The sequence below is a fragment of the Ostrea edulis genome, chromosome 4, assembly GCF_947568905.1.
Source record: "Ostrea edulis chromosome 4, xbOstEdul1.1, whole genome shotgun sequence".
Classification (NCBI taxonomy): Eukaryota; Metazoa; Mollusca; class Bivalvia; order Ostreida; family Ostreidae; genus Ostrea; species Ostrea edulis.
This window is the reverse complement of record NC_079167.1, coordinates 30,435,299-30,458,872: the sequence shown is the minus strand read 5'-3', so window position 1 is coordinate 30,458,872 and position 23,574 is coordinate 30,435,299. Positions and strand designations below refer to the sequence as shown.

At 36.2% G+C, this 23,574-nt stretch overlaps 1 protein-coding gene across 4 annotated transcripts in view; it reads left to right on the top strand.

Annotated features, from left to right (window-relative positions):
• LOC125671743 (regulator of telomere elongation helicase 1-like) overlaps positions 1-21,975 on the top strand; it is a 67,004-nt gene extending 45,029 nt beyond the window's left edge. For 3 of the 4 annotated variants that reach the window (XM_056161182.1, XM_056161183.1, XM_056161184.1), the window contains 9 exons: positions 705-814; positions 930-965; positions 7,753-7,818; positions 11,475-11,597; positions 17,259-17,403; positions 17,882-18,022; positions 18,314-18,604; positions 19,442-19,539; positions 21,753-21,975. In XM_056161182.1, coding sequence (XP_056017157.1) covers positions 705-814; positions 930-965; positions 7,753-7,818; positions 11,475-11,597; positions 17,259-17,403; positions 17,882-18,022; positions 18,314-18,604; positions 19,442-19,539; positions 21,753-21,851 — 1,109 coding nt within the window. In that variant the 3' untranslated portion in view covers positions 21,852-21,975. Of the gene's footprint in view, positions 1-704; positions 815-929; positions 966-7,752; positions 7,819-11,474; positions 11,598-17,258; positions 17,404-17,881; positions 18,023-18,313; positions 18,605-19,441; positions 19,540-21,752 lie in introns of those variants that run through there. The other variant, XM_056161185.1, reaches the window with a different exon arrangement.
• The last annotated feature ends 1,599 nt before the right edge of the window (positions 21,976-23,574 follow it).

Sequence of the window (23,574 nt, the reverse complement as noted above, 5' to 3'; positions counted from 1 at the left end):
AACATTAGTAGGGGGAAGACTGAATCCAAATCAAAGCATTAATACTGCACCATACAGAAAACGCTATTCCACATTTGATTTACACCACAAAACATGCGAGGTTTCTCATTCACGTAAGTTAATATGGAAATGCGGAGAACATACTGTTGGATGTTGCGAGCATATATGCAGTGTCACTTGGCACCTTAGGTATCTCAGGCATCAGTGTAATTACATGTATGTGTGTTAAAAACCACTTAAAGGACACAACGCATGTTTCTAAAGTTTTTCATTTTTTCAGCAAAATTAATTCTTTTCATGCCTAAAACTACTTTAAATGTGTTTTAAATGAAATATTTTGCGTAGTTTGAAAGCGATGAAATTCAAATTTTGCGATATGCATAAGTACTTTCGCTATTTTACATGATGCTACCTGTGAAACAAATTCTGATGAAGATTTTGAAATTCTGAATATTTTGGACATCGTTTTAGTATGGTACTGTATCTATTGTAACTACAGGTACCATCAATGCAGATTTTAAACTCCCGATCCGCGACTGGTGCCCAATCATGAATAGGCTTATTGTTCGCCAAGTTCACCCATCTTCTTTATGGGATATGGGTACCTGCGAAAATTGAGCCCCCACGAAATCTAATAATTCCACAGTTTGAAGATTTTTGGCAGTGATTTCCATAGCTGTAAAAGATTTGTATTTGTCTTGCAGAGGAAGAAGAAACTAGTTTAGCAAAATTAAAGATTCAGTATGAAGGCGGAGCCTCGTCATCTCGCGGTCCCAACAAGAAAAATCTCCTGGATGCTCTCAGTTCATCAGAGGTCATTTTGATTGTTCATTCACAAAATTAGTTGTAAACACTGTACATTTGGTTTCGTTGTTCCACAGTCATTGCAAGTTTACATACATGTGATACTTTAAATGTTTCTTTTCTAGAGAGGTGGAATTCATGATGATGAAATCAATAGTAAGGTATGTATATAAATATCAGTAGAGCTGAGTAAACATTCAAAGTTAGATAACTCAAGGGCACCTGTACACTCAGCTGAGACCCAAAGTACATATATAGAATGAAGACCACCATTATTTATGGGGTTATTACTTACGTCAAGGTCACTAGTACTAAATTTATATTGCCATAATATATGGCAGTGTGTCATCTGTAATATATGGCAGTGTCTGTGAAAAGTGGACTGATTGGGGGGAGGGGAGAATTGATTGTGGTTTTCAGACAACTCAGAGATTTTGCTTTGTATTGACAATAAATTTTACAGATTTGGGGAAGATTGCAGATTGTAAGGTCATGTCATTCAAGGGTGAAATAGAATGAAATTTTGTGGACTTCTACATGATAACTCCAGAGAACCCTCGTCAGATTGTTTTTTTAAAACTCTGGAGGTAGACAACGAATACATTTAGTTATCACTACAGACTAAGGCCCCACACTACTCCTGAATATCAGACTAAGGTCTCACACTACTGAATATCAGACTAAGGTCCCACACTACTCCTGAATATCAGACTAAGGTCCCACACTACTCCTGAATATCAGACTAAGGTCTCACACTACTCCTGAATATCAGACTAAGGGCTCACACTCCTGAATATCAGACTAAGGTCTCACACTACTACTGAATATCAGACTAAGGTCTCACACTCCTGAATATCAGACTAAGGTCTCACACTACTACTGAATATCTGACTAAGGTCCCACACTACTCCTGAATATCAGACTAAGGTCTCACACTACTACTGAATATCAGACTAAGGTCTCACACTACTACTGAATATCTGACTAAGGTCTCACACTACTACTGAATATCAGACTAAGGTCTCACACTACTACTGAATATCTGACTAAGGTCTCACACTACTACTGAATATCAGACTAAGGTCTCACACTACTCCTGAATATCAGACTAAGGTCTCACACTACTGAATATCAGACTAAGGTCTCACACTACTACTGAATATCAGACTAAGGTCTCACACTACTACTGAATGTCTGACTAAGGGCTCACACTACTGAATATCTGACTAAGGCCCCACACTACTCCTGAATATCAGACTAAGGTCTCACACTACTACTGAATGTCTGACTAAGGTCTCACACTACTACTGAATATCTGACTAAGGTCTCACACTACTACTGAATATCAGACTAAGGTCTCACACTACTACTGAATATCAGACTAAGGTCTCACACTACTACTGAATATCTGACTAAGGTCTCACACTACTACTGAATATCAGACTAAGGTCTCACACTACTACTGAATATCAGACTAAGGGCTCACACTACTCCTGAATATCAGACTAAGGTCTCACACTACTGAATATCAGACTAAGGTCTCACACTACTACTGAATATCAGACTAAGGCCCCACACTACTCCTGAATATCAGACTAAGGTCTCGCACTACTGAATATCAGACTAAGGTCCCACACTACTGAATATCAGACTAAGGGCTCACACTACTACTGAATATCAGACTAAGGGCTCACACTACTACTGAATATCAGACTGTGGTCTCACACTACTGAATATCAGACTAAGGTCCCACACTACTGAATATCAGACTAAGGGCTCACACTACTACTGAATATCAGACTAAGGGCTCACACTACTCCTGAATATCAGACTAAGGTCTCGCACTACTGAATATCAGACTAAGGGCTCACACTACTCCTGAATATCAGACTAAGGTCTCGCACTACTGAATATCAGACTAAGGTCCCACACTACCACTGAATATCAGACTACAGTCTCACACTACTACTGAATATCAGACTAAGGTCTCACACTACTCCTGAATATCAGACTAAGGTCTCGCACTACTGAATATCAGACTAAGGGCTCACACTACCACTGAATGTCTGACTAAGGGCTCACACTACTACTGAATATCTGACTAAGGTCCCACACTACTACTGAATATCAGACTAAGGTCTCACACTACTGAATATCAGACTAAGGTCCCACACTACCACTGAATATCAGACTACAGTCTCACACTACTACTGAATATCAGACTAAGGTCTCACACTACTCCTGAATATCAGACTAAGGTCTCGCACTACTGAATATCAGACTAAGGTCCCACACTACCACTGAATATCAGACTAAGGTCTAGCAATACTCCTGAATATCAGACTAAGGTCTCACACTACTCCTGAATATCAGACTAAGGTCTCGCACTACTGAATATCAGACTAAGGTCCCACACTACCACTGAATATCAGACTAAGGTCTAGCAATACTCCTGAATATCTGACTAAGGTCTCACACTCCTGAATATCAGACTATAAGGTCTCACACTACTACTGAATATCAGACTAAGGTCTCACACTACTACTGAATATCAGACTAAGGTCTCGCACTCCTACTGAATATCAGACTAAGGGCTCACACTACTACTGAATATCAGACTAAGGTCTCACACTACTACTGAATATCAGACTAAGGGCTCACACTACTACTGAATATCAGACTAAGGTCTCACACTACTACTGAATATCAGACTAAGGGCTCACACTACTACTGAATATCAGACTAAGGGCTCACACTACTACTGAATATCAGACTAAGGTCTCGCACTACTGAATATCAGACTAAGGTCCCACACTACTCCTGAATATCAGACTAAGGGCTCACACTACTGAATATCAGACTAAGGTCTCACACTACTACTGAGTATCAGACTAAGGGCTCACACTCCTGAATATCAGACTAAGGTCTCGCACTACTCCTGAATATCAGACTAAGGTCTCGCACTACTGAATATCAGACTAAGGTCTCACACTACTACTGAATATCAGACTAAGGCCCCACACTACTCCAGAATATCAGACTAAGGGCTCACACTCCTGAATATCAGACTAAGGTCTCACACTACTACTGAGTATCAGACTAAGGGCTCACACTACTCCTGAATATCAGACTAAGGGCTCACACTCCTGAATATCAGACTAAGGTCTCGCACTACTCCTGAATATCAGACTAAGGTCTCGCACTACTGAATATCAGACTAAGGTCTCGCACTACTACTGAATATCAGACTAAGGGCTCACACTACTCCTGAATATCAGACTAAGGTCTCACACTACTACTGAATATCAGACTAAGGTCCCACACTACTGAATATCAGACTAAGGTCTCACACTACTACTGAGTATCAGACTAAGGGCTCACACTACTACTGAATATCAGACTAAGGTCTCGCACTACTACTGAATATCAGACTAAGGGCTCACACTACTACTGAATATCAGACTAAGGGCTCACACTACTACTGAATATCAGACTAAGGTCTCGCACTACTGAATATCAGACTAAGGTCCCACACTACTCCTGAATATCAGACTAAGGGCTCACACTACTGAATATCAGACTAAGGTCTCACACTACTACTGAGTATCAGACTAAGGGCTCACACTCCTGAATATCAGACTAAGGTCTCGCACTACTCCTGAATATCAGACTAAGGTCTCGCACTACTGAATATCAGACTAAGGTCTCACACTACTACTGAATATCAGACTAAGGCCCCACACTACTCCAGAATATCAGACTAAGGGCTCACACTCCTGAATATCAGACTAAGGTCTCACACTACTACTGAGTATCAGACTAAGGGCTCACACTACTCCTGAATATCAGACTAAGGGCTCACACTCCTGAATATCAGACTAAGGTCTCGCACTACTCCTGAATATCAGACTAAGGTCTCGCACTACTGAATATCAGACTAAGGTCTCGCACTACTACTGAATATCAGACTAAGGGCTCACACTACTCCTGAATATCAGACTAAGGTCTCACACTACTACTGAATATCAGACTAAGGTCTCACACTCCTGAATATCAGACTAAGGTCTCACACTACTCCTGAATATCAGACTAAGGTCCCACACTACTCCTGAATATCAGACTAAGGTCTCGCACTACTACTGAATATCAGACTAAGGCCTCACACTACTACTGAATATCAGACTAAGGTCTCACACTACTACTGAGTATCAGACTAAGGGCTCACACTACTACTGAATATCAGACTAAGGTCTCGCACTACTACTGAATATCAGACTAAGGGCTCACACTACTACTGAATATCAGACTAAGGGCTCACACTACTACTGAATATCAGACTAAGGTCTCGCACTACTGAATATCAGACTAAGGTCCCACACTACTCCTGAATATCAGACTAAGGGCTCACACTACTGAATATCAGACTAAGGTCTCACACTACTACTGAGTATCAGACTAAGGGCTCACACTCCTGAATATCAGACTAAGGTCTCGCACTACTCCTGAATATCAGACTAAGGTCTCACACTCCTGAATATCAGACTAAGGTCCCACAATACTCCTGAATATCAGACTAAGGTCTCGCACTACTACTGAATATCAGACTAAGGGCTCACACTACTGAATATCAGACATAGTCCCACACTACTACTGAATGTCTGACTAAGGTCTCGCACTACTGAATATCAGACTAAGGGCTCACACTACTGAATATCTGACTAAGGCCCCACACTACTCCTGAGTATCAGACTAAGGTCTCACACTACTGAATATCAGACTAAGGTCTCGCACTACTACTGAATATCAGACTAAGGTCTCACACTACTACTGAATATCAGACTAAGGTCTCACACTACTACTGAATATCAGACTAAGGTCTCACACTACTCCTGAATATCTGACTAAGGTCTCACACTACTCCTGAATATCAGACTAAGGTCTCACACTACTCCTGAATATCTGACTAAGGTCTCACACTACTACTGAATATCAGACTAAGGGCTCACACTACTACTGAATATCTGACTAAGGCCCCACACTACTCCTGAATATCAGACTAAGGTCTCACACTACTACTGAATATCTGACTAAGGTCTCACACTCCTGAATATCAGACTAAGGTCCCACACTACTACTGAATATCTGACTAAGGTCTCACACTCCTGAATATCAGACTATAAGGTCCCACACAACTACTGAATATCAGACTAAGGTCTCGCACTACTGAATATCAGACTAAGGTCTCGCACTCCTACTGAATATCAGACTAAGGTCTCACACTACTACTGAATATCAGACTAAGGTCTCACACTCCTACTGAATATCAGACTAAGGTCTCACACTACTACTGAATATCTGACTAAGGTCTCACACTCCTGAATATCAGACTATAAGGTCCCACACAACTACTGAATATCAGACTGTGGTCTCACACTCCTGAATATCAGACTAAAGTCCCACACTACCACTGAATGTCAGACTAAGGCCCCACACTACTCCTGAATATCAGACTAAGGGCTCACACTACTACTGAATATCAGACTAAGGTCTCACACTACTGAATATCAGACTAAGGTCTCACACTACTGAATGTCAGACTAAGGTCTCACACTACTCCTGAATATCAGACTATGTTAAGGTCCCACACTACTCCTGAATATCAGACTATGTTAAGGTCCCACACTACTCCTGAATATCAGGCTGAACAAGTGAAAAACAGCTGTTTCCAGATACTTCAGTATCTGGTAAAGGTTGTTTCCAGATACTTTAGTATCTGGTAAAGGGTAGTAGTATTACTTTATAATAGTGAATGTTAATCAAATTTAATGATGAAATGAAATATCTGACAGACCTTTTATAAAATAAATTATCATCCTTCAGAATAATGCAGTCAATTTTATTGGTCGAGGGCTGGTCATGTGGAGGGAGACAATTCGTGATGTCTCCCTCACGCGCAGGATGACAACTGTGTTGTCTCCCTATAATGGCACAAGCGAAAAAACTCTATTAAAAATAATTGAAAATATGCGGGATCGTTAATCAGTAACTTCATGATCAACGTCAACATTAACGGTCACAATTAACAATCGAGAAGAAAAATATTTCCAGTCTAATGCAATTTTGCATTTCACTTGATGTTTTTGTTTTGAAATACGTTACAAAATGTTTATGTTTGACGTTATGTTTTTGCATCATTCTACTGTGACGTCACAATTGAAAGCTTACTCTCGTTTAACTTTTTCAAACCTCAATGTTTTGCTTTCATTAACATATATATCTAATAAATGTAGGACATTGAGTGTAAAACAAAATAATGTATGTAGTTGAAAGTAACATTGATTTCACCCCTTGAAAACTATTGAAAAGTTATCAGAATTTTCTGCAGAGAAAGTTATTACGAATTTGTTGACGTTTTTAAAAATAAAAAAGATGCATGGTACAAGTCAATAAATGTGTGATAGTTTTTTTTTAACATTCAGATTCTTCAGGATAATAAAACTATTATGGACTGTTTAGCAGGGAGACATCACAAATTATCAGGTCTTGAGTAGGGTCATCACCCTCGGGCACATAGGTGCCCTCGGGTGATAACCCTAATAAGACCTGATAATTTGTGATGTCTCCCTGCTAAACATAATTGTGTATTGACATAAATTTTCTGAAGTATTATGATTTGCAGCATGAGACTATTGAATCATGTTTAATTGAATTCATAGCAATATTTGTGTTATTCAAAAGTATAGTGATTCTGCATTAGTAGCAAAGATAGGTGAAGGTTGTACGACTGTGTTGTTGTTTGTATTCAGTTCTAACAGTGGAAACAGAAGCAGCATTAACAGAACTTTTTAATTCATATGAAAAAAGTGTTGTATATTATTTAACTAGGTGAGCTTTGAATAGGTTTTTTTGCAGTTTTATTTTTAAGATAATACTTTTTTTTTTTGTTAGTCTGTGTTCAAAACACCAATGCCAATGATGAAGAAACTACCCAGCAAGAAGAAAATTGTGATAAAGGTAGGTTTTTGTGCCCTTTTTATATGACATCAAATGTGGGGATGAGTTTGTTTTAATTGACAATAAGCAGTGAACTGGGAGAACGGGCTTGGATTTCTCAGGAAAATCTAAGACTTAAGTTTAAGTTTTCTTCAATTTGAGCAGTCAAAATTTGAATAAAATCTCAGATTTAAGTCCAAATTTTTACTTAACTTTTCGAGAAATCCAGGCCAGGAGTCCACTTTTATGATATAAAAATCATAATTGTTTTTATACCCCTGTATTCGGAGATTTGGGGTTATATAGTTGTTTGGAAAAACTTTAACCTTGACCATAACTTTTGAATGGATGGTTTACGTATTTCACATGTGTATTCCTTGTAACAGGATCTTTCATTTCATACCTAAATGTTTTACCTCAAGACCTTGGAATTTGGCCATAATGGGGGAATGTTGAGACATACTTCACCATCTGTAGGTAAAGTGTCGTGATTTCACACTAAAGCTATGAACTTGTGACATCAGATGTAGGTGAACACTTAAGCTATGTACCGTATTTTGCCGAATATAATACGCAGTGGTGTTTAATACGCACCCCCCACTTTGAGCCTAAAAGTTGGTGAAAAACACACTTCGGGTGTATAATACGCAGCAAAAATTTTGACCAAGCGGTAATCTTTATTTTATACTTGGTGTTAATTTTCACTTAATATTTTTGCAGAAATAATGAATTCTAAACAATGCACAATAATTTGCAAACTTTTTGAAATGAGGTCTACATCGCGGTAATCTTCAATGAGAATCTTCAGGGAAATATCAACCCGGACAAGCCTGTTCATTTCAGCAAAGCACGAGATTTTGTAGCATTAAAGTCTTAACTGACTCGATATTTCCTTTGTTGAAACTTAAAATCAATCAAATAGCCATGTTATAAAAATAAAATTAAACAATTAAACTATCGCTTATTTTACTGTAATCAACACACCATGGTAGGTACAAAGATGCAAATTATCAACTCCTCGTTAACTACGATGACTATTAAAATATGTGAAAAAAAATTTTGTTAGGTATTTCTTTACCCGGAGGGGGTATCTAACAAAAGCAGTGTACACAACAATGGCTTCGTAAAACACACGCTTTTACGCAAGAATAGTTATTTCAAAGATTCAAATAAGTATTTCATTAAAAATTAGGCCTATTCATAAAACTTACAGTAAACAAACTTTTAGCAGGTGACAAAATTATTTTCCAACAATTTTAGCACGTGTCAAGGCATTATTGTGTACACATGCTTTCAATAATGGCGGCATGCGATGTAATGAATAGTCAGATCCAATGCAATTTGATTGGCTGTTTGTTTCATGATAATTGAATTATTTAGATATTGTAAGTATATATATCACATTTTCTGCAATTTTACGTTTCTGTAGTAATTTTCTAGAGGTCGAATTTTCTACTTAATAAATAGGTGAACGTGAAAAGGCGTACAGTATCCGAAGCCTTGGTCTTTGAGTGAAATATTACACTACTTAATCGCCGAGTTTCATCTGGGAAAAAAGGTCAAAAACCTATTGTGGTATATAATACACACCCCTTTCTGGCACAAAAATATTCTCTAAAAAAAGTGTGTATTATATTTGGCAAAATACGGTACTTGCATCACTAATTGTAGATAAAGTTTCACACTTAACCTATGAACTCGCATCACTAATTGTAGGTGAATTTTCACACTTCAGCTATGAACTCGTAACATCAATGGAATACTATAGCTTGGTTGGATTTTATTGTGTCCGTAAATAGGGTAGTTGCAGGCCGAAATGCTATTTAATCCTCTCATTTTGGTGAAACATTAAGTTAATCCAGATTTTAGGTGACAGAAGCATTTTTGAATCCTGTTCTTTGAAAACTGTCAACAGGTATTGAGTGGACTTAATGTGTAGTTATGAATTGATAAGTTACACATTAGGTTAAAATTTCATTTCTGTTGAACACTCAGTTTCAGCAGAGTTATAGCCCTTAGATTTTCAAACCTTCCCAAATTGAGTTTTCCAGACTTTTGTTCCCTATGGTAGCAGACATTGCAATGTTGTATATATATTAGTAAGTTAGAGATGTATTCATACAGTTAACTGACTTTCAACAGAGTTGTGGCCCTTTAGTTATAAGAGTTTCATACATTTGATTTATTCTTTGACTTTTAAAGTGTAAATTTGACACATTACAGATCAACCTTCCTTACATGTCACTTGGTAATTTATTGACTGTATACCTTACATGTGATGAGGTAATTTATTGACTGTAGACCTTACTTGTGATGAGGTAATTTATTGACTGTATACCTTAAATGTGATCAGGTAATTTATTGACTGTAGACCTTACATGTGATGAGGTAATTTATTGACTGTATACCTTACATGTGACGAGGTAATTTATTGACTGTATACCTTACATGTGACGAGTTAATTTATTGACTGTATACCTTACATGTGACGAGTTAATTTATTGACTGTATACCTTACATGTGATCAGGTAATTTATTGACTGTATACCTTAAATGTGATCAGGTAATTTATTGACTGTAGACCTTACATGTGATGAGGTAATTTATTGACTGTATACCTTACATGTGACGAGGTAATTTATTGACTGTATACCTTACATGTGACGAGTTAATTTATTGACTGTATACCTTACATGTGACGAGGTAATTTATTGACTGTATACCTTACATGTGACGAGTTAATTTATTGACTGTATACCTTACATGTGACGAGGTAATTTATTGATTGTATACCTTACATGTGATGAGGTAATTTATTGACTGTATACCTTACATGTGATGAGGTAATTTATTGACTGTAGACCTTACATGTGATGAGGTAATTTATTGACTGTATACCTTACATGTGACGAGGTAATTTATTGATTGTATACCTTACATGTGACAAGGTAATTTATTGATTGTATACCTTACATGTGATGAGGTAATTTATTGACTGTATACCTTAAATGTGATGAGGTAATTTATTGACTGTATACCTTACATGTGATGAGGTAATTTATTGACTGTATACCTTACATGTGATCAGGTAATTTATTGACTGTATACCTTAAATGTGATCAGGTAATTTATTGACTGTATACCTTACATGTGACGAGGTAATTTATTGACTGTATACCTTACATGTGACGAGGTAATTTATCACTTTGCTACAGGTGGGAGAATGTGTGTCACATTGCTGATCTAGTTTAAGACATTCTTAACAATTGATTTTTCATTTCCGATTTCAACATTGTCAAAACCGCACATGATCTTTTAGAATATCTTCGTTGTTTTTTTAACTTCTAAAGTATTGTCTATCCCATGCAAGAGTTGAAAGGAAGGGCTACTTGATCACAGATATGAAAACTTCAGACTTGAATATGTGATTATCGTCCATGATCCTAAATACTGTATGTGTAGTTATTTAGCAGCATTTACTCTATAGTGCCTTTGGTTGTGAAGGAAGAGACTGATTCATGGTTGTACTAATGGAAGAAAATCTCTATTTATCCATTATCAAACACTGAAGAAGTACATGTACTTAATCACGATTATACCAAATAGTGCATCAGGTCCTATTGCACAAAACAAAGTCACACTAGAACTTCTAGATTTTATATTTTGTTATATTGTAGAAAAGAGATTCTGAATCTGACAGTTCTGAGGAAATCATTCCAACCAAACCTGGGTGTGTTGTGGAGGTGAGCTCTGCAGTGACAACCACTCACTTACAGTCAGCAGAGCATTATATTATAGAGGTAAGAGGACCAGCTTCAGTAGAGCATTATATTATAGAGGTAAGAGGACCAGCTTCAGCAGAGCATTATATTATAGAAGTAAGAGGACCAGCTTCAGTAGAACATTATATTATAGAGGTAAGAGGACCAGCTTCAGCAGAGCATTATATTATAGAAGTAAGAGGACCAGCTTCAGCAGAGCATTATATTATAGAGGTAAGAGGACCAGCTTCAGTAGAACATCATATTATAGAGGTAAGAGGACCAGGTTCAGTAGGTTAAAGTACAAACAGGTCGGTTCCAAACAGGTCGGTTCCAAATAGGGTCGGTTCTAAACAGATCGGTTCCAAACAAGTAGTGTTTGCACATTAAAAGGTGTTGAAATCAGAACATCATTTACTGATATACTGTAAATTGGTTTAATTCCACGTTGTTAAAATTTCACGATTTGTTACAAGGGTACCAATCGCGATGGTTTTATTTTCACGCTATAGGATTATCTACTTTTTATACGCCCGTCTTAAGAAGGGCCGTATTATGTTATGGCCTTCATGTCCGTCCGTCTGTTAGCTTTTTCGTGTCCGGCTCATAACTTAAATACTATAAGGCCTAGAATAATCAAACTTTGTCAGTTGATACATCTTGGGTAGAAGGTGTGTCGCACATTAAAACCAGGTCGCTGTGACTTTTAATTAAGAAGATATGGCCAAATATGGTAAAACCCTGTCCGGCTCATAACTTGAAAACTATTTGATCTAGAATCATGAAACTTGGTCAACTTATGCATCTTAGGTAGAAGGTGTGTCGCACTGTACTTTAAGGTCACTGTGACATTTAGTTGAAGTGATTTTTTGAAAAAAGTATGTTATAATTGGTACAATCCCTACTCATATAAGAGTTTTGTAGAAAACCTCATTCAAAAATGTTACATCAAGAAAACACATATTTTTTTTATGATATACTGTACAGCTTTTTTTAGCCTATGTAATGTTTCCTTTGTTTCTAACAATAACATGAGAAATTCCACTTGTCCCATGGGAGTAGCATGCAAAGGGCATTTTGACAAGACTAATTAATGAGTTTTGTGTAGAGCATCTCTGATCAACATGATCAAGCAGGTGTTATCTTTATCTCTAGGGAATTGGGCAGAGAGATCTTAGCCTCTTAATTGCAGATATACCAGAAATTATTTGAAAGTGAATTTGTTTGTTGTGGTTAGTCTTTATTTTCAAAATTAATTTGACATTGTACTATATAATTTTTAATTTTTTTTCTCAGCAACCTATATGCAGAGTATCATTTCTCACTAAGACAACAAATGGTTGCAATATGTATAAAGGCCTATTTTAATGATTAGTATTTTGATGTTTTGTTATGGCTGTGGCATTGTTCAGAAAAAAGATATACAATGAACAAAGCTGCAGATTGGGCATTTGTGTAAATCTGAACAGATGAAATAGTATTGCAATAACCATATTAAAAAATGTTAATTCAAGAAACTACACATTCTTCATTATATACACTGTACTATACAGCAGTATATAACAAACAAATTATTTCTTTTGTGTCAGTAACAAGAGAAATTTCCCTTGTCCCATGGGTGTAATTATCAAGCAATTCAGGAGGCATTTTGCTAACAGAAAAATTGCATTCTGTCAAATTACAGATTAATTAATGAGTTTAGAAGATTTCTGTTACAGCAATCTGATCAAGGAGGTGCTATCTATATCTCTTGCAATCAGGAATTGGGCAGAGGAATCTGGCCTTCTAATTGATCTGTCAAATTTTAGAACAGTTCTAATTGGTAGCCATTACTTTGAAAGTTAATTTGGTATAAAGTTTAAGAATTAATATGATATTGTAAAATATATTTTTATTTTATATCTCAACAACAAGGTGCAGATTGTCATGTCTCACTAAGATGACAGTTTTACAGTCTAAGAATAAACATAATGACTAATGTTTGATGTTTTATTATGCTGTGCATTGTTCTTCATTCCTTAAAATACAATGAGCAAAGCTGCAGATGTGCATTTCTCAAGTCTAACACAACCAGTTGAGAAATATATGATGTATTATTTTTTTCTAATTAATAACTACACCATAGGAGATGCACCAGTGTTTGAAATAACCATTTTTAATCTATATTTATTTATATTGACATCACCATGCATATTTTACTTTTATACTTGAAGATTTGACAAAGGCAGATACTGATATATGTATTTTTTGATATGTTGAATAAATCAACCTTTTTGAGTACTCCCATTTATTGTAAGTTGTTTGCTTGGATAAAGGGCTATCTTGCACTTTAATCATTTCATTGAAAACATTTGGGAAAATGTTTTTATATCCTTTTAAAAATCATTAAGCTTACATTATCAATATTTGAAGCAATGTCACATGAGGCCATAAAGTGGGTAAGATTCTTAAAGGAAGGATGACATTTGGTTCCATGCATACCTACATGTATCTCTTCATGGTGATATGTTCATGTTAACAATATGTGACGGGCGTATCATGTGCCGTGGCGGTGCACTTTATTAGATTTCGCGCGCTCAGTCTCGGTGATATGTCCACTGTGTCACTGAAATGACCCTCAAGCTGCGACTAGTAGTATCAACTGCTGAGTAAAATTCACAAGAAACTTACGTTTTCTGTGGTCATTTAATGAGTTCATTTTCAAGGTAGCCATAGGAAAGTTAACATGTCCATTTTAAACTGGGTGAAAAACGGAAAGCTTGGGATAAAACCCCCAAATTCCCCACTTTTGCCAAATCCAATCCATATTGAAGACGAAGCAGAGGTGCAGATTACAACTACATGTAACAAGGAAATTGAAAAAAATGACGATACTCCTACAAGAAAACGAAAACGCGGAGAATACGGCAGTTACTCGCCAGAAACGCGGAGCAAAATGGCAAAATACTGTGTTGAAAATGGACCCACAAAAACCGCCCGCCATTTCTGTAAAACTCTTGGGCGAAATGTAAACGAGAGTACAATTCGAAGTATCCGGAAACTCTACTTTAACAGCCCAACTAAGTCAAAAGACTTAAAATTTCCACACTCTCCCCGTGGTCGTCCTTTAAAACTTGGAGCTTATGATGATCTGGTGAAGTCTTACGTTCTCAAATTACGAGTGGCTGGGGGTGTCGTTAATTCACAGATTGTGATCGCCGGTGGCAGGGGAGTAATTTTATTTAAGGATAAAACACTACTGAAAGAAAATGGTGGTCCGATTGATATTACAAAAGACTGGGCTTTATCGCTTCTAAAACGCATGGAATTTTCTAAACGAAAGGGAACTAAAGATGTTAAACATTTTCCGCATAATTTTGAGGACATCAAATCCACTTTCAACAAACGAATCAGAGACAATGTTCAGCAATTTAACATACCGGATGAATTGATAATCAACTGGGACCAAACTGGTGTTAATCTTGTACCATGCGGGGAGTGGACAATGCACGGTACTGGTAAGCATGCACATGCATCAACACGCACAAAATACATTGCCATGAAAACACATTTAAATTACCTATTTTGAACAATTTAATAAATGATTAATTATCTTCTCAATTTTCCTTAGGTGCTAAGCAGGTCCCAATTAAAGGTGTCGACGACAAGCGTCAAATAACTGCGGTATTAGCGGCAACGAAGTCTGGTGTATTGCTCCCTACCCAACTTTTGTATCAGGGCCTCACCGATAAATGTCACCCCTCATACAACTTTCCTAAAGACTGGGATATATTTCACAGTGAAAACCATTGGAGCAATGTAGAAACAATGCATAGATATATTGAGAAGATCATCGTCCCCTATGTTGAGCGCGTGCGAGACGAGTTGGATTTGCCTCTAAGGCAAAAAGCATTGTGTGTTTTTGATGTTTATAAAGCTCACCAAGATAAAGCCTTACTTACTATGATGGAGGAAAAGGGAATTAAAGTGGTGTTCGTCCCCGCTGCGTGTACGGAGAACCTGCAGCCTCTTGATATTCAGATTAACGGACGATTTAAAACGCTTTTAAAATCCGAATTCCAGACATACTATGCGAACGAAATCAAAACTTTTCTCGAAAAAGGTGTCGACATTGAGGATGTTAAAATCGACTTGCGGTTGTCGAAAATAAAACCGATCCACGCTAAATGGCTTGTGAGAGCCATTGATATACTGAGTCAAGACAAGGAACTAATAGCAAGGGCTTTTGAAAAAGCCGGTATATAATGACAATGTACAAATTCTATGCAACCTGCAGTGTAAAAGCAGTTAAGAGTATAAAAGTACATGTATATAATGTCATATTGTGTGTATGCATTCATATGTTAAATGATGTAACTATTCAATACTTTCTTTTTTCAACTGATCACAGTATCCAGTTTACAAAAATAAAACAGTTATCTCTCTTTGTTTTTAATTATAGCCGCATTCAAATATTTTTACTTCATTATTCACTATGGGTTTAATTTCGCGGAAAAAAGATAAATCGTGAACATAGTGAAATTAAAACCATCGTGATTATTTCCCAGTCTACAGTACTTCATTTACAATCAATTGTGACATTGTTCAAAACATGTCAGTTATGTTGTAATTTGATCATTATTGATGAAAAACAGGTCTTTTCCATTGAAAAACATAGTACAGGTGTTGAGGAAAAAGATATTACAGTTTGTATTTTGTGATATCATCATGAAATATATCAAATCCGTGGCTCTAAATATTGTGCTCATTCTTTTTTAAAACAAATTTTGTGCTGGTGTTGCTTTTTTTCAGGAAAATTCAGCCAAATTACTAAGTCATAAGCAAAATGAAAGCAGTATGGCACCTTTAAAAGGACTCGCAGTAATAAAAATGAATCGGCAATGTCTGACACAAAGATAGGTTTCTATTACGTAGGCCTTGTACAATTGTTTCTAACAATAAACAAACAGCAAATAGTAGCCATTTCCTGTTATTTCTGTAAAATAATGACAAAAGACTCAATTTTACCCAGAATTTGCTACAGAAATGATGGAGAGAGCATAGACTTGCTTTGTCACCTTTTTGTATATTTGATACAATCATTTTACACATTGTTTCAGCAAGTGATGTTGCAGCACAAGTGTGCAACATGTTTCCCAATCAAAAGATTAACTACAAATATCTATTTCGCTTACAACATGAAACTGTTTTGAGTTGATGGTGTCATAAATCTCCAATATGATATGTAATAGAGCTGATTTTTAATGTCTTTAGCTTGCCAGGAGGAATGTCCAGTAAGCTATTGCCATGACCCTGGTGTCAATGCCTGTGTCACTTTTTAAGGGGAGAACTTACGTTGGGGGATAGGACTTTGATATTTCCCATATAGATTTTTCATGACTAGGCCTTTCATTTTGTTCCAAGTCTCTTGAACTTTGACATACTTTTTATAAACTTTAACCTTGTCTACTTTTTAACTGTAGGGGATAGGGTAAGTAGAGTCATATTTCCTGGTGAGCTACGATGTCTTCTGACAACTCTTCTTAAATGAGGTCACTTTAGTCCAGAGATGGTAGATATATCCTTCTAATGTTGATTTCAGGGGCAGAAAAAGCCACTGTCGCAAACTCCCATTTTCTCATTCACAGTTTTTTATGTCAGTGCGTTTATCCAAAGTATACACCCAAGATGCAATACTTTGTAGTCTGTCTTTGTTTGCAGGTAAAAAAGTGTGTAAGCAAGGAGTCTTATTTGGCCTTCTCTAAAGCCCTTGGTCAGTACAAGAAGACGGGAGAGCTGTCTCAAGCTGTGGGGGTAATGGCAGCGCTGTTCACAGAGAACCCCAAACATTATCATCTCTTCAGAAGTAGGTCATCCCAAACATTATCATCTCTTCAGAAGTAGGTCATCCAAACAATAGCATCTCTTCACAAATAGGTCATCCCAAACATTATCTCTAAAAAGTAGGTCATTCCAAACATCATCATCTCTTCACAAATAGGCCATCTTTAGGATGGAAAATCTAAAGCAGACATGAACAAAAAGTAAACAGAACTATATTTGAATGGGACTGTCTTAATTTGATTGTCAGTTATTGATTAGTGAATATTACTGATAAATCAATCATTTTTTTCTCTTTCTAATTCAAATCCACCAGCTTGAAATGCTGTTAAAAAAAAGAGAGAGAGAGACAACTCTTCTACCACACAAATTTAAAAGCCCCCCACACTGGAAGTTTGATCTAAGATTTTAACTTTTCTTATCATCTAGAGTGTTGCCATTGTTTGATTAACAAATTTTTTTTATTTTAGAAACTTCCTTCAAATTTGAATTGTCATTTGCAGAATTTTATCGTTTCGTGAGGCATAAAGACAAGAGAGAGTTTGATTGCCTGTGTAAGGAATTGACAGGGGAGGGATGTGGTTACAAACCAGAGGATTCTGTTCCTAAAAAACGAGCTCAATCCGAGGCCTCAAACACATCAGGTAGTATTCAAGTCCTTCATGTATATCATAGCCGAAAGAAAAATATTGCACGCAGCAATTTTGTTGTTTTTAAAAAATGAAAGAAGTTTGTGTAAATTCAAGCACTCAGCAATTTATGCACATCAAGTTGTAAGTTTTCTTTGGCTATAGTATAGTAATAGGGTAAAAAAAACTGTTGTGTTCTTGGTAAAGTTTAGAAAAAGAGTAAAAGAAAAGCTGAAAACTTGATGATTTTTGTTGTGAACTGTTTTCTGGAGTATTGATGTCTATTAATACAAAAAAATATTTCAGAGCAACTGGAGAAAAAACAGAAAACTGAATTGTCAACACTTGTACTGCAGTCAAAGACATCATCTAACATCCCCCAGTCCTTAAATTCCAGTAATAGCAAGTTTCTGACTGGAAATCTATCCTCTTTAATGTTGAACTCTGAGAGTTGTGACAGTAAACAGTCGGTGAACTGTGAGGAGTCTTGTGATAGTTTACAGAACAGTGAGCAAAGTTCAACAGAAAAAATAAGTGAGCGTCTTAAAGATGTGGAAGGACCTCTAGATATACGGAGTCCAGCTCAGGATGTTAATGGTCAGTGTCAATTCTGTATAAAATAATGGTGCACCAATCATTAGCTTAGTGGGAAAGTTACGTTTTATTGTTTTCTTAATCAGATGTGTGTATATTAAATATTACAGCATATTGATTGTGATCAAACTCATTCTAGTTATATGAAACCCATCTCACCCGCATGAACTTTATTTTTATTTTATAACTGGGATAATATTAAAAATGGCATGCAAAGGTTTTGCTTATTTTAATTGGTGAAATGCATTTTTAGGCCACATAAGATTAATTCTCTGGTTCTCTGTGCCAATTTTCTCTCTCTCTCTCCCCCCCCCCCCCCACCCCACCCCCATCTATTTTATTGCTAATAGAAATGAAAATAAAAAAAGCCTACCTCCTTCATCTGTTATATTATTGGTTAATTACAAGTGATATATTACTGGTTAATTACAAGCAATATATTACTGGTTAATTACAAGTGATATATTACTGGTTAATTACAAGTGATACATTACTGGTTAATTACATGCAATGTATTGCTGGTTAATTACATGCGATATATTACTGGTTAATTACATGCAATGTATTGCTGGTTAATTACATGCAATGTATTGCTGGTTAATTACATGTGATATATTACTGGTTAATTACAAGTGATATATTACTGGTTAATTACAAGTGATATTTTAACAAAAGTTGCTTTTGGAATTTTGATTTGGAATTAAAAGGTATGGAATGCTCCTGGAGAAAATGAGTCCTGTTAAAACATATATTGTTTGTTTTGTCAGTATGATGATAAAAACACATTATAAAGATAGGAAGTTTGGATGAATTGTAATGAGAAGTACTGACATTTTGTAGGTTATGTATGTTGTAAATGTCGGAATAAGGCCAGGGTTCCGTTCCAGTCTGCCTGTGATCACATCTGCTGTTTCAAATGTTGGAAAGAAGTCTTCAATGTAAGTGATGAAAAAACTAACTCCAGTCAATAGAATCTGTATATAGTGTAGATATAGAAGGGTCATGGAGCCTTTTGTTTTCAAGGACCATTTATAAGTTACATCAAATATAATCAACACATCCTAATCATACCTCCTGCAATCGAAGTTTAGGAGGGGGTATACTGGAGTGACTTTGTCCATCTGTAGACATGATTTGTCCAGAGTATATCTTAACACACATAAACAGATTGGATTAAAACTTTCTGTATATCTCATGATATGAAGTTGTGGGCATGCTATTTTAATTGAGATTTTTAAACATTCAAGAAAGTTGAGATATTTTCAGCAGTGGGGTGGGGGGGGGGGGGGGGGGGGGGGGGGTAGTAGGGATTACAATGTCAATCTTCAGAGTGTATTAGGCCACTGTATTTTTTTTATTTCTTGGTTTACGGATCCACTGACCCTAATTTCCAGGGAATAAAAGTGAATAAATTTATTTCGCGAAATTATGCGATAAGTTCCTCGCGTATAATTAGGAATTTACAGTATTCTAACTAGTGACTTTATACCACAGCAGTACATGTCATAATAAATGTATTTGAATGCATTTACGTGCATCTCTGCCGTTAAAATTCTGAACAGGGAATAAAACAGCATGAGAAATTGCCAAATGCTTTTGATATTTTTATGAACGCTTGTTAAAATATATGACCAATTCCCTGATGAAACTCAGAAAGGTATGCATATTTCACGAAAATTAATATACCATGTGTGGTGGTGGGTACCTGTAAAGTGCGAAACGAAACGAAATCTAACGAAACGAAATCTAACGAAACAAAACCCACCGAAACGAAACAGATTGTATAACCGAACTCTTTTAATTATAATAATTAAAAATGGTATCTTAGGCCCCTGTGAAAGTTACCACATATAAATAAAATTCACCTCCCCTTTGATGTAGGCTTTCAGCTTGACTGTTACAAAGTTTTAAAAGTTGGAAAGGGGGGAGTAAGCACAAAGTACATATCCGTAGTTGATTAAATGCCATGTACAATTAGTTTCGGATCCATACATTTCAGAACCGAGGGTTACAGTCTCAGAGATCTGGGGAAACACACTATACAAGGGGTGGGGTCGCCGACGTTGGATCCGCCTTTGGGCATAGATACATTGTTTGAAGAAGCTGGTGTCTGAGAAAATTGAAAGCAGGAAGAGCTCTTAACCTCTTATTTTATCTCTAACTGCTGAGGTGTGAGTACTTTCAATAATGGAAAAACTCTATACATTTGGGATGTTGCTAAGACGGGGAATTGAAAACGGGACGGAAAACGGATTTTTTTTTAATGCAATAATATTAGGAGGAGGTCGGCATTTTGTAAACTGAAAAGGCTTATGAACAAGGGGATTTTAAGCAGAAATCACAAAGAGAACGGGAGGACATATTCAGAATCCACCGTTTGATATACTACATACAAATACACAATATCCACATGTATACATATATTTGTCTTTAGAGCAAAAAATACTGAAACATGTATTTATGCCCAAAATCGGATTCAACGCCGACGACCCCATCCCTCGTTTAGTGTGTTTCCCCAGACCTCTGACCTGTGAGACTGTAACCTTCCGTTCTGAAATTTATGGATCCGAAGCTAATTGCACATGGTATTTATGTACTTTGTGCTTACCCCCCCCCCTTTCCAACTCTTAAAACTTTGTATCAGTCAAGCCGAAAGCCTACATCAAAGGGGAGGCGAATTTCATTTATATGTGTAAACTTTAACAGGGGCCTAAGATACCATTTTCAATTATTATAATTAAAAGAGTTCGATCATACAATCTGTTTCGTTTCGGTAGATTTCGTTTCGCACTTTACAGGTACCCGTGTGGTGGTGGAAAGAATTTTGAGTATCAAATAAAAATGAAAAACAAGATACACTTTTTCAAAAAAGGTGATAGAGAATTCAAGGGCATGTCTTTTTAGAAAAAATGGGGGTTAAAAATTATTTCATAATTATTTTTTTTAAATCCGTAAACCAATAAAGTAAAAAACAGTGGCCTTAAAATCATTTATTCTTAAATGAGCACAGAATTCACTAATACTCACCATCCATTGTGACCTGTTGAGAGGGGGTATTTGTCCCATTAGGACAGTTCTAGTTTATGCTATTCATTCAGTCTCGATTCTGTACTAGTTGAGATACACGTTTATAGTTCCTAATTTGTTCCAGGACTTGGACAAAACCTGCCCAAGTTGTGGGGTTCGTGTCAGAAGGAGAAATCTTAAACGTTTATTGTTCCCAGCACCGGCTAGTGACGACCGGGGCTGAGCACACTTTATACCAGTCGGATACCACCAACAAAAGTCTTCCTATACCCTATTATTTTTACTGAATGCTGCCTTAAGGGCTGATGTTTATTGAAGAAAAATTGTGTAATAAATATAAAAATTCATTTTTTGTGTTTACGAAAAAGAGGTGCTGTAAACCAACTTTAATCTGTGTGTGAGAAATTTTGACAACAGCCTCATCATAGTGAATATTTCTCACCGCAAACCAGTCCTTTAATGCATTTTGTGTTTAAGGAGGTACTCTACATCGTCATAATGGCTGACTTCCTTTAAAAACATGGAGGAAAAAATCAATATCAGCAATATTTGACTTTTCCTTTTCAATTTAAATACTTAGCCAAGTAGCTCAGTAGGTTAGCATACCGACTGTTGAACTGTAGGTTGCAGGTTCAAGTCCAGCAGGGGTTTTAAATTTTTTCCAGATTATCTTCTACTAAAACTGTATTTTTTGACAAAATAAAGTAAATTTGACAAATTTCAACTTCAAAATATTGTTGTACATATCCTCCACTTTTCATCTACATCAAATTTCTTTGGTGTAGCATACCTCCTTAAGGTCTCAGTTGCAAAAATTAGTCACCGAGAACCAGTTCATCACTGGTAAATCATAAAAGAAAGTAAGTCACCGAGAACCAGTTCATCAATGGTAAATCAAAAACGAAAGTAACTTGTCATATATATAAATGTTGGTTTACATTACTGTTCATACCAGTTTGCCTGACAAACAAGATTGCCTACTGCTCTCTGTGTCCTATTTTATGAGCTGATTGCTGATTATCAGAAGGAATTCTGCATTAGATGACTATATGTGTATACAAGAAATATTCACCTGCACTTTATTCTTGCGGCCCCCCCCCCAATCATAAATGCCAGTTAGCTGTAAAATAGATTTCTGTCATCAAAGAATATTATTATAACGAAGCAGCTGTAAAATAGATTATCATCAAAGAATATAATTATAACAAAGCAGCTGTAAAATAGATTATCATCAAAGAATATAATTATAGCAAAGCAGCTGTAAAATAGATTATCATCAAAGAATATAATTATAGCAAAGCAGCTGTAAAATAGATTATCATCAAAGAATATATCATCAAAGAATATAATAATGACAAAAAGCAACTGTAAAATAGATTATCATCAAAGAATATAATTATAGCAAAGCAGCTGTAAAATAGATTATCATCAAAGAATATAATTATAGCAAACAGCAGCTGTGAAATAGATTATCATCAAAGAATATAATTATAGCAAAGCAGCTGTAAAATAGATTATCATCAAACAATATAATTACCTGTGTTTCCTTGTAAATGAACTAGGTAATTTTTATAACAGATGTTGATCAACGAAGACATTTTATAACGGTGTTCCAATGTTGTAGATGCCGACCATTAAGGGTAATACTATGTCCAGTCATTGCTGAATAGGAGAGAGAAAAGCCCCCAGACCTTGTTGGTCACCTGGGCTTTAAGTCCTTCAATTGGGCAAAAAAATTACATACCATCTGATTAAGTTAAGATCTTTGATCCGCCCATATAGATTGCTTGCAGATTAAAGAATCAGATTGGGTTGCATCATGTGTTTTATACAATGATAACATGACTTAATGATGAAAAGGTGAAGATAACGAACATTGATCAATCTCGTAACTCCCATAAGGAATACAAAATTAAAAGTTGAGCAAACACGAACCCCATGACATA